The sequence below is a fragment of the Indicator indicator genome, chromosome 19, assembly GCF_027791375.1.
Source record: "Indicator indicator isolate 239-I01 chromosome 19, UM_Iind_1.1, whole genome shotgun sequence".
Classification (NCBI taxonomy): domain Eukaryota; kingdom Metazoa; phylum Chordata; class Aves; order Piciformes; family Indicatoridae; genus Indicator; species Indicator indicator.
Window position 1 is genome coordinate 13,681,270 of NC_072028.1, and position 11,841 is coordinate 13,693,110.

General features: G+C 46.3%; 1 protein-coding gene across 1 annotated transcript; it reads left to right on the forward strand.

Annotated features, from left to right (window-relative positions):
• The first annotated feature begins 3,944 nt into the window (after positions 1–3,944).
• On the forward strand, positions 3,945–11,595 carry ORC6 (origin recognition complex subunit 6). The gene is made up of 7 exons (XM_054389521.1): positions 3,945–4,009; positions 4,670–4,799; positions 6,508–6,671; positions 8,286–8,375; positions 9,388–9,500; positions 10,743–10,817; positions 11,450–11,595. Exons 1-7 carry the CDS (start codon positions 3,945–3,947, stop codon positions 11,593–11,595), a joined length of 783 nt encoding a protein of 260 aa, XP_054245496.1.
• The last annotated feature ends 246 nt before the right edge of the window (positions 11,596–11,841 follow it).

Consider the following 11,841-nt stretch of genomic DNA (forward strand, 5'->3'; position numbering starts at 1 on the left):
CCATATTACTGTGACAGAATAACTTTTCCTTCTGTATTTCTTGAAGATCAAGAGTAAAGTTACATTCAGCCCTGTTCTGACTTGAAAACTAAGAAGGTGATTCATGTAGACAAAGATGTCTTTACTACACAGGTACTGCACTTTAAAGAAAATACAATCTCAGCATTGTAGTCACAGATAGCAAGATAACCTATGGTGTCACAAGCACACAAGGAAGCAGCTTAAGGGACAGTTTGTAGCAGCTTTACTGCTATACAAAGAAAACATCTTCACAGCAGTACCACTCACCAAGTTCCTTCAGTTTTCAAAGTCTGAATATTTATCAGCTTACTATTTTCTATTTTCACCTTCAGAACTATGTAGGTTTCCACACAACCTGGTTATTGTCAGGTGATACACAAGAACACGTTAAGATGCACATAGCCGGATGCATTTGCCTAAAGTCTGAGGAAGTTGTAGGAAAAAAATAATCTCAAGTAAAGAGAACATGTAGCAAAAGCCAATGACAAATTACAAGGGCACAGAGCACGCTAGAAGTCAGGTCTGCTGTCAGATACAATACTGAATATAGCTGCTAATGTTCTGCATCTTCCACTTGAAATTAGTTAACACAGAATGGTATTTTCAAGTGTTAGTCTAGCAAAAAAAAAAAAAAGGCAACTGTGCTGTGAAGTCTTATGCCAATCTACAAACAAGAATCCTGAGTGCAAGCTTTTAAAGTGGAAGATACTTAAAATCTGGAAGAATAGTACTCCATAATCAAGTCACAGAATGTCCTGCCTTGTCAACAACAGATACAATGAGGTATAAATGCCTGCATAAAAACAGGATAAGCAATTATGCAGCCAATTAGACTTTAGAAATTCCTGAACCATTCACCCATTAGATGAGCTGCAAATGTTGAAGAAAAAAAAAGTTGTGTGAACATAGCTTTCTGCTTTATTTGTTCCCTACCCTTTTTCCCTCTGAAGCCACAAGGAAGCAAGTGAGCAGTGGAGAAACGACAGAGAACCACCCCTTTCAGTTGCACTATCAGTTTCTGCACAACAGACCATAGTCTTTTCCTAGCTTTGAAAAAAAGGACTATCAGAAGTTTCCACACGTAAGTTGTAGGAGTCACAACAGGCAGCAGCTGAACTCAGTATGAGGGTGAGGAAAGCTGGCATTTGGTGTGGGGTTTTTGGAGTGCATTTTTTATTGTTTCAGTTTTGTTGCTTTGATTTATAAATAAAGACTCCTGAGCTGTAATCTGCCTTGGAGAACAAGGATTTTTTTTTTAAACCCCAAAAGCTTGCAAGAAGCCTACTGCCTGGCTGATCAGAGTAGGTAACACATTATCTTGCAGATGACAAATAGAAAAGCGTATCATTGCAGCAGCAAACATTTTTTGGGCCATGCTTATCCTCATAATAGCAACTATTCTTGAGGATACAGAGTGCATGTTACACCTACCGGGTACAATTCACTTATTTTCTAATGCTCAGTTCCACAAGACGTCTTTGAAAGATTCATATGTTATTTTGTATTTGACATTGCACTGTGCTCTGCATACAGTTACTATTTTGGATTGATGTGTAGACTAGTTAAGATGGTGATTCCACTTAAAAGTCTGGTAACTTGCAGTACTAAAGAGAAAGAATTTCTTAGTATTGAAATACAGGAGGATTCAAGGCAAGCTTCCAGAGCCTGCCAAATAATTGTATTCTGGCAATATCAGGCTCTTAAGCTGGATGCAGAGTATAAATAACAAAGTAGAAGGTTTTACTTCTGTTTCATTCTAAAGTGCATTTTCACCTAATTTCTAAATGAAGTACTTCTCTTTAGATAACTGATGTGGCTTAAAATCCATTCCATGCCTGACTTTTCCTTCTGTTTGTTCACTTGCTTGTGTTTAGCACCCCAGTGAATGACATTCACCCAAGTTAGTTTTGCTGCTTCCTTCCAAATGAATTTTCTTTGGACTACCTAACCACCAGTCACCATTGAGACATCTAAAGGGAGTGCTACCCAAGAGAGAAGATGGGTTAGCTACAGAAGCAGATTGGGACAACTGGCACCCTGCAGATGAAGCCCAGGTGCACACAACGCACTGCTGTAGAAGCCATTGAGCTGCTTGGAACTAACAACAAATGCACAAGCGATTTATACCATATAGGAACCAGCAAAATAAAAACATTTTTCACATGTTTAAATTGGTATTTACTGCCACAGAAGGCCCCAAGAAGACATTAACAAGAATCAATTAACTGGACTTCTTAATCATGGAATGATCAAAAAAAGCCAAAGCCCTCTTAAAATCAGTCTTGCTAAAAGTATTTAAGCCTTTACCTTCAATGTTTAAAGCAAGCATGGTCATAGGAAAAGGCAGTGGAGCTTAATTCAGTAAAGGGGATTACTCCATGTTTAACACCTACAAGTTTATTTTTTCTGAATCATCTGAGAGAGGAGACACGAGGCCAGACAAGTCCCAGGCCAGTTCCCATGGAAGTGACAGGCATAAGAAAGGTGTGTCATTTTTGAGTTAATGACCAACACACAGTATTTATGCAGAGGACAGAGACTGTTAGCTATGTAGTTAGCATTTCTCATCACTCAACTAAGTACTTTCCATTCATGTTTCAAATAACATTACAGGCTTGGCCCCTACACACTTCTCTTCAGAAAACAGTATTAAATTGATACCAACAGCCTGTCTCAAAAACCTAAGAACTGGGCAACCCCTACTTTATAAAGCATTAAGACAGGTTTTACCTCACTCTTTACTGTTAGCACTCTATACTCCACACTTAAACTAGTTAACACACCATGATGGTTAGAGCAAGTGCTGCTTAAAATTTTACTGAATATTAAATACCATGAAAAAGACACTACAGAGGTAGACTTTTTGGTTTTCCAAGGGAGCTTGATTACCCCCTTGTTTTTATTGAAAATTGTAAAGCATTTCTCACTAAAATCTATTTCTTTATTGAAATTGCTACTGAACATCACCGTTCCAAAACAGCTCTATCGAACCAGACACACCAATGCAAAACCACTTTTTCTGGAGCAAGTGAAAGAAAAGTCTGAAAGTCCTGAAGGATCAGGAACAACCTGAACAGCACTGCAACACTGACAAGAGCACAAACGCACAAAGCTAGAAATGGCATAACCTCGGATTTATGACAGGAACAGCAGGACAAAAACACAATTACACTCCGACCGCAAGTGCGGCAGCGGTTCCCTAATAAAAAGACCTACTTCCCCTGCGCCCCTACAGCTAAACTCAGTGAAAACCAGTAAAGCTGAGGCTCGTACTGACCGGCGGACCACGGGCAGCTTCACTACAGAGCCAACCGTTACAGTAGACACAAGGGGCCTAGACCCTGCCTCAGCCCCACCCGGGCCAGGCGGTGGCCTCTGGGCCCGGCTGCAGCACCCCTGCCTAGGCCAGGCCCGCCTCCACCACCAGCTGGGCGCAAACACTGACTGCGTTCCCGAACGGCACCGAGCAGAAGTCCACGGGCCCAGGCCGGCCCCAGGCAGGCTGGGCCTGCCCCTCGGCCACCGGCGAGCGCGGGCTGAACCCCTCCCCCCTGCACACAGAGCAGCGGCGAGACCGGCACCAGTTCCCACGGGCGGGACTGGGTCGCATCCTGCAGCACCTGCCCACCACCCCCGGCCCGGCCCGGCCCAGCTACCCGCAGCCCCTCACCATGGTCGCGCTGCCGCCAGAAACCGCCCCCGCCAGCAGCGCCCCACAACGCCGCGCACCGTCATGTGACTGCGCCGTCCTCGAGGTGCCGCCCCACCGCCGCCGCGCTGCGCACTTTCCCATTGGTCCCTGCTGAGGAAGTGTCCCGCTGCGGCCCGACTGGTGTTAGAGGGCGATGATTGGCGGCGGGGCCGGCCAATCCCCTATGGAACCTGCCCCCGCGCTGGGGGAGCGCGCGCTGTCGGGAGGCCGCATGGAGCGGGGTGCGGTGTGGAGTCTCGCCGCCCGGCTGGGCCTCGCCAACCCCGGGGTCATCAGGTACCGTGGGCTGCCTGGGTGGGCGAACGGGAACACGGGACAGCTGTCCCGAGAGTGATGTCTTCCTCCGGCGGTCGTTATCGCGGGGTGGGGATTGTAGCTGTCGGGAGCCGATGCCGTCACCTCACACCATAGAGAGCCCACGGGACACGCAGCGCTCCTGGCCGCTGCACACCAGCTCAAGCCACCTGTCTCGTCTCGGGAGTGTTGTTCCCGGCAGGATAAGGGGGTCCAGCCCTGTCGTTCTGGCCTGGCCCGTGCCCTTCCAGCTGCCGGACCTGCCCGGGTTCCCCCTGGGGGCATCAAGCATCGGGAGCGCTCCTGGCACAGCAGCGGAAGCCAAGTTGCCTCACGGCCTTGCGATTTGCTTTAGTTCTGGCCGATGTGAAAAATGCCACATGTCCATAGGTGAACGCGGTTAAACGCAGGGGCCGCTTCAGGCTAAGCAATACAAAGCTGCTGCTGCGCTTTATCAGGGCAGGCATTGTTTCGCTGTTTGCCTCCCTCTTCAGCACCCCTGTCCCAAAGCGTCTGCTGCAGCCAGGGCTGGAGCCGGGGTGCTGGTCTCGGTAAACCTGGGATCAGTTCCTGCCCTGCAACTCTAGATGTCCTGTACCGTGGTTCTCTTATCGAGGGCTTCGTGTGCTGGGTGTTTTGCAGAAAAGCTGAGGAGTATCTGCGACTATCCCAAGTGAAATGCACAGGATTAATGGCTCAAATGACAGCGACAAGCAGCGCTGTGATGTGCCTGGACCTAGCAGCTAGCTTCATGAAACAACCAGTTGACAAAGTAAGCTACCATACGTGACCTATACTATTTTCTCCATCAGTCCACTGAAATGGTTCCATGGATTGTATGGTGGGAGGAAGTGAGAGAGAGTAATAACTGGCATTACCCTAGAGCTTTCCCTACTCAAGAGTGTGAAACTGGGCAAATTGAGGTCACTGTTGTAGGCACTTAACAGGTTGTCCTTACTTTGTTATAATTTCATCTCTTTCAGTAACAAATAATCTACTAGCAAGAATTCTTAAATTTAAGATGTGTTCTTGCTGTGACATTCCTTGGGTACAGTCAGCACGGCTTCACCAAGGGCAAATCCTGCCTGACAAACCTGGTGGCCTTCTATGACCAGGTCACAACATTAATAGATGAGGGGCGAGCAACTGATGTCATTTACCTGGGCCTGAGCAAAGCCTTCAACACTGTCCTGTACCACATCCTGGCCTCCAAGCTGGTGACACATGGGTTTGATGGGTGGACCACTAGATGGATAAAGAACTGGCTTGATGGCCACACACAAAGAGTGGCTGTCAATGGCTCCATCTCCCAGTGGAGGCCACTGACAAGTGGAGTCCCTCAGGGCTCAGTCCTGGGACCAGTCTTGTTCAACATCTTTGTTGGTGACATGGACAGGGGCATTGAGTGCACCCTCAGCAAGTCTGCTGATGACACCAAGCTGTGGGGTGCAGCAGACACACTGGAGGGAAGGGATCCATCCAGAGGGACCTTGACAGGCTGGAGAGGTGGGCACAAGCCAACCTCATGAGGTTCAACAAGACCAAGTGCAGGGTCCTGCATCTGGGTCAAGGCAATCCCAAGCACAAATACAGGCCAGGCAGTGACTGGCTGAAAAGCAGCCCTGAGGAGAGGGACTTGGGGGTGCTGGTGGAGGAGAAGCTCAACATGAGCTGTCAATGTGCACTTGCAGTCCCGAAAACCAACCAGAGCCTGGGCTGCATCAAGAGAAGTGTGGCCAGCAGGTCAAGGGAGGTGATTCTCCCTCTCTACTCAGCTCTGGTGAGACCCCACCTGGAGTACTGCATCCAGTTATGGAACCCCTATTACAAGAGGGATATGGACATGCTGGAAGGTGTCCAGAGAAGGGCCACCAGGATGATCGGAGGGCTGGAGCACCTCTCCTATAAGGACAGACTGAAAGAGTTGGGGCTGTTCAGTCTGAAGAAGAGAAGGCTCTGAGGTGACCTTCTTGTGGCCTTCCAGTATCTGAATGGGGACTACAAGAAAGCTGGGGAGGGACCTTTTAGGATATCAGCTAGTGATAGGACTTGGGGGGAATGAAGCTGGAAGTGGGGAGATTCAGACTGGACATAAGGAAGAAGTTCTTCACCATGAGAGTGGTGAGAGCCTGGAATGGGTTGTCCAGGGAGGTGGTTGAGGCCCCATCCCTGGAGGTGTTTAAGGCCAGGCTGGATGAGGCTCTGGCCAGCCTGATGTAGTGTGAGGTGTCCCTGCCCATGGCAGGGGGGTTGGAACTAGATAATACTTGTGGTCCCTTCCAACCCTGACTGATTCTATGATTCTGTGATTAACCTGTCTGTGTGCAGCCAAAAGTTAAAACACAAATTTGTTTAAGATAGCAATTTGACTTTATTGTATGGTGTTGTCTAGTTTCTCTGGAATATGTTTTGATTGCTTGAATAAGATGTTGAGAAGGAATCTTGCTAATTCTTGGGATTTGTCTGTGTCTTCTTAAAAGAGCTATTTTGTTAAACTCTCCGGCTTGAACAAGATGACCTACCAGAGCTCTGTGAAGTCGTTGGAGTGTTTGCTAGAGGTGAACCCCAGACTGGGAATGCGAGACCTAGCTGTGCAATTCTGCTGCACAGAAGCAGTAAACAGAGCTTCAAAAATACTGCAGAGGTGAGGATGCTCTCATGAGCACGCCAGTAACTGCTAGTAAGATTCTGTGTTTGTTAGCTGCGTAAAGAGCTTGATGGTTTGAAGGGCCAAGTATCTCCACTTGGAGTGGTGAGGTGAGTTCTTAGCACTGATACTCCAGCCTTTTGTTGAGATTGCTTCTTAGACTACATTAGAAAGACTTAGCCTGTGAATCTCATTAAGTCATTGTCCAAGTCCCAAGTCTTAAATACAATATAAAATATTAATAACATGAAGAATACAGGACTGTCAGTCCCTGTATTTGTCCATAGTTTCACACTGTTTTCTATTTAAGTGCTGGTTAGGTCACAGTTCAGAAGTAATGCTCAGTAGAAACAAATCCTCCCTTCTAGAGAAACAGATCTCTTAAAATGCACAGTACTCTGCGTGCAAAACCAATGGGTAGAACACTTAAATGGAGAGTCAGCAGATTTAACTAAAATTTTTCATTCTGTAACATCTACTTTAACATACCTTAACTTTCCTCAGTTTAGGAAAAATGTTGAATTGCTGGAGCATGTCCAGAGAAGGGCAACGAGGCTGGGGAGAGGCCTTGAGCACAAGCCCTATGAGGAGAGGCTGAGGGAGCTGGGACTGTTTAGCCTGGAGAAGAGGAGGCTCAGGGGAGACCTCATTGCTGTCTACAACTACCTGAAGGGAGGTTGTAGCCAGGAGGGGGTTGGTCTCTTCTCCCAGGCAACCAGCACCAGAACAAGAGGACACAGTCTCAAGCTGCACCAGGGGAGGTTTAGGCTGGAGGTGAGGAGAAAGTTCTTCACAGAGAGAGTGGTTGGCCATTGGAATGGGCTGCCCAGGGAGGTGGTGGAGTCACCATCCCTGGAGGTGTTCAAGAGGGGATTGGACGTGGCACTTGGTGCCATGGTTTAGATAGTCATAAGGTTTAGGGTGACAGGTTGGACTCAATGATCTTTGAGGTCTCTTCCAGCCTTCTTGATTCTATGATTCTATGATTCTATGAGCAATCACTGAAGACTTCTGTTCCAGAGTGCTGTCACCCTGCTAGCACGTATTTAAATGCTGTCAGGGATTTAGAATATTCTGAGTTGCAGGTCAGTGAACAAAGGCAATGTATGCTTGTTGGTACTTAACACAAACTAAAAAAGATAGCCTGAGGACAGGCGGACAATGAGAAATTAAATTCTTTCATATTGCACATCCCGCATGTCATTTTCTACATGTAAGCGTTCATCTTTGTAATAAACATATTAGAGGAATACTGTAATTCTGCATTCTATGATAAGGTATGCAAAGTATCTTACAGATGTAAAGTAGAGATAAAACTGCTGTGTGGATAGAGAGCACATGAAATAGATTTTACTGACCTGCCTTCATGCAGATCCCTAATTCAAAATCCCTTCGGTTTAAAAAGAGGAGGTGATCCTAATGCCCTTCTTTTCCTTAGTCTCTTTAGTTCATCTCAGCCAGCAGCAGCTGTTACTGCTTGACTGGGTTGCAAAGGAGGAAGTGATCCAACTGGAGACCTGATCAATTGCTGAGTACCATGTGACAAATTCATTTCAACAGCTTCACTGGCAGCAAATGCACTATGCAATTAGCTCTCTTGTTGTTCTTTAGATATGAATCCAGCCTCTCTGAAGCACAGCGAACAGACCTTAATTTCTCAAAGCCACTTTTCCTAACAGCTGCACTATTCACTGCATGCAGGTGAGTATAACTTGAGGGTCACCCAACCCAGTGCTTGCAGCATAAGCAGTTGATTAATTGAGCATTTCTGAAGAGTCTTGCTTAGTGCATCCTGCTGCTCTGCTCCTGGAAATGGAGACAGCTGTAACAAACCAGCCCTTTCCTTACAACCAGGTCTGCAATCTATACTGCATTTGCCTTCAGAGAAAGGAAAAGTATTATATCAAGTGTACAGAAAAAGATCTTGAGTTAGATATACTAAAATAAATCGTTTTCCTTGGTGGGTGAGTGGATGCTGGAGGTAGTTCCATTAGGATACATCCATGACAGCAGCTGAATGACTTGTGTTACTCTTTTGCACTCCCTCCTCTCAATCTAACCAGCATTACAACTCCTTACTAAAATTTTCAGAAGTTTTCTCCCTTGTCAGGATGGACTTGGCACAAAACAAAAAGTAACCTTTGGTGAGATAATGCTCAAGGTGCTAGAGTGGCTGCAAGTTTACTTCTAAGCACCAAAAAACAGCCATTCTGAAGAAGGAAAAACCTTTGGGAGATGGATCCAATAGCTGTAGGCCTACATCAGTTTGGAAGATCGGTGTCAAGAGCACCTGACTCAGCCAGCCCTGTGTAAGAGTTCACTTGCACGCAAGTATTGTCCCTCTTGGTGTTATGCCTTGTAACAATCTTATGAAGCAATTCAGGTGCTGTGTACTTGTGCAGCTCCGGAAGAATGTTCTCTTCACACCCGGGTCCCATTCAGCTTTTTGCAGTAGTGGGATTTAGTCCTAGTTGCCTCAAAATCTGAAAATTCATTCCTCAGGTAAACTGAACTAATCCTGGCTGTCAGTTTCTGACCTGTACTGCATAGTGTAGAGGTCTGGTTTTTGAGCAAGTTTGTTTCCGATTGAGACAAGGATTACGCAGGACAAAACTGCAGTCCTACCTTCCTCATTCTCACAGGCACTGTCACCGCACCTGAGTGATAGTTGCTGAGTACTGCTTTATACAGAGGTAGCATCTTTCTCTTGTAGGTGTTTGAAGCTAAAAGTGGACAAAACTAAAATCTTGGCTACATCTGGAGTAAAAAAAGCAATATTTGACCGGCTGTGCAATCAGATGGAGAAGATCAGCCAGCAACTCAGCAGTAAGTTTTATTGGTTTGATCCCTCGAAGACAGCAGAGCCATCACCTGGCCTCACGGTGCCCCATTCCACTAGGGATGTCATTCCTATTACTTTCAGCTGTTCCCTGTCAGCCAAACCTGTCCATCCATTCCACCATTTCCTTCAGCCCAGTTCCCGGTTGAAATAATTGTTTCTGGGTAGGTCATGACACCTGAGCATGGAGCAAGGCCAGAATGAGATATTTTCCTCTGCTGCAGCAATTTATTCCCTGCTTCTCCCATACTACATGGCCTATCTCGGATTCCTCCTTCTTGCTTCGCTTCTGTATCCTGTTAACATGGCAACGTGACACACAAATTAACATAAACATCTTGCTACCTCTGTTGCTTTGCCTGACTCACTTCTGTGTTTTCCTTTTCCCCCTCTGCAGGATTTACAAGCCTAAGCCTTGCTGTTCTGGTAGTAATTCAGCTGTTACCTGACACTATCCCTCCACTCAAGCATGGGCAGACATGAGGAATTTTTGTTGACCTTTGCTGAACCTGCACCTCACTACACTTCTTTGCTATGCAGGAGGAAGATTGAAATGCATCATATGTCTTCCTGTCCTTATATTTCTGCTCCTTTCTACTTAAGTCCTTTTTCCCTTTCCCAGGTTTTCATTCTCCCACCAACAGTACCCCTGCTTCACCCTGTCTTCACACTTCCTATCATGTTTTCTCTGATGTGCTGCCTGAATCCAAACCAAAAGCTGCTGATTTCTCCCTAGACAGGGACCTTCCCACAGTGCAGTACCATCTAATAAATCAAAAACCCTACCCCAACCCCACTAAGGCAGCTCAGGGCAGGTTTCAGGGAAGAGTGTGCATCTGTATAGAGGGACATCATCCCCCCACGCATTATGGGCATCTACAATACAAAGAGTGGAAATGGGGCAGAAGGGGAGGAAATAACTCACAGCCCTGCCTGAGTAACTAAGAAGGGTAGCAGTGTGGCACTGAAGTATGAACATGGTGGGTCACTGTGGTCGTGGGTGCAGTAGCAGTGCTAGTTGAAGCAGTCAACCAGTCTGTGCAACCCTTGAGGTGTGCTGGCACCTCTCTGCACATACAACTTGGGTGTCAGTCTTGACCAGGGAACTGTTCTGACTTGGAAACCATACTTCTGGGAACGGGTACTGCTGTCAAAAAATGGCATGTAGAACACCACCTTTCAGGCCCCAAACACTGTTCAGAAGTAAAGCAAGTTACTTCTTTTTTTAGAAGATGATAACCCACTGTTGGCAGAGACAGATGAAAATTTAAACACCAACCTGGAGCGCTGTGAGGAAGAAGCTGGTAAGTTGTGTTCAACTCAAAACCAGCTCACCAAAGCACTCCTGAGCTTTATTACTGCTTAATAATACTTTGTCATAGAATCAGAATATCTGAAGGTGGAAGGGATCCATAAGGATCAAGTCCAGTTCTGTGCTCCTCAACAGGACTGCCTAAAACGAAACCATATAAGAACATGAGCCAGATGCTCCCCACTTCACTGGGGAACCTGTTTCAGTGACTGACCACCCTCTCAATGAAGAACCTTTTCCTAATGGTTCATAATCTTCAGAAGCAACATCCCCGACAGCTTCCTTCACTTTTCTAGACTCCTATGCTTCTGTTCCGTAATATGCCATAATATTCAGTTCACAGTAGCTTACTCTATTCTGCAAACCACTGGCTGGTGAAAGGACAAAGAGAATCTATGAGAAGGACAATGATATTGAGTTTGAGTAGTCCTAGTAAAATTAAGGACAACTCTTCCATTCAGATGCAGAGGCAAAGAGTTGACTGGTACGGCAAGTGAGGAGAGCAGCAAACCACAGGAGCAAATAACACAGGGACAGGCCCAATGCTTGTTTCTGTACTGCCATGGGTTATTACCAGCAGCATACTGCCCAAGATGACCTGTCATGGACTTTCTCCTCTTGTAGCATCCGAAGATGATGATGAAATACCATGTAAACGGCCAAAGACTGAAACAAAGCAAGACTATGAAGAATGGAAAAAGCAAATCCTGGAAAATGCTGCTAAAGCACAAGAGACAAGTAGGAATTCTGTCTCTGTAAGTGACACCTAATAACATTACAGCTGCCTGGTTGTAATTTTAACTCTGTCTCACGAGTGACACTGTCTGGTAGCCAGAGATGATTCTACAAGAAGCTGTCTGCCAGGCTGGTACCTGAGCTGCTATGGCATTAGGTGATAGAATAGCTTCATTTCTCTTGCTGCAAGAAGCAGGTAGCATGCTAATGCTGTATTAAGTTACATGCCACTGTACCCTGGCTAGAAGTAGTCAGTGAACAACTTCACTGGGGAGGGGAAT

What these genes read in the sequence shown, in the direction of transcription:
- ORC6 (XM_054389521.1), top strand. Translation starts at nt 3,945, where the DNA reads ATGGAGCGGGGTGCGGTGTGGAGTCTCGCCGCCCGGCTGGGCCTCGCC. An exon ending in TGAAACAACCAGTTGACAAA is followed by an intron (nt 4,800 to 6,507) that starts GTAAGCTACCAT and finishes TCTTCTTAAAAG; the next exon opens with AGCTATTTTGTTAAACTCTC. An exon ending in GATCAGCCAGCAACTCAGCA is followed by an intron (nt 9,501 to 10,742) that starts GTAAGTTTTATT and finishes TTCTTTTTTTAG; the next exon opens with AAGATGATAACCCACTGTTG.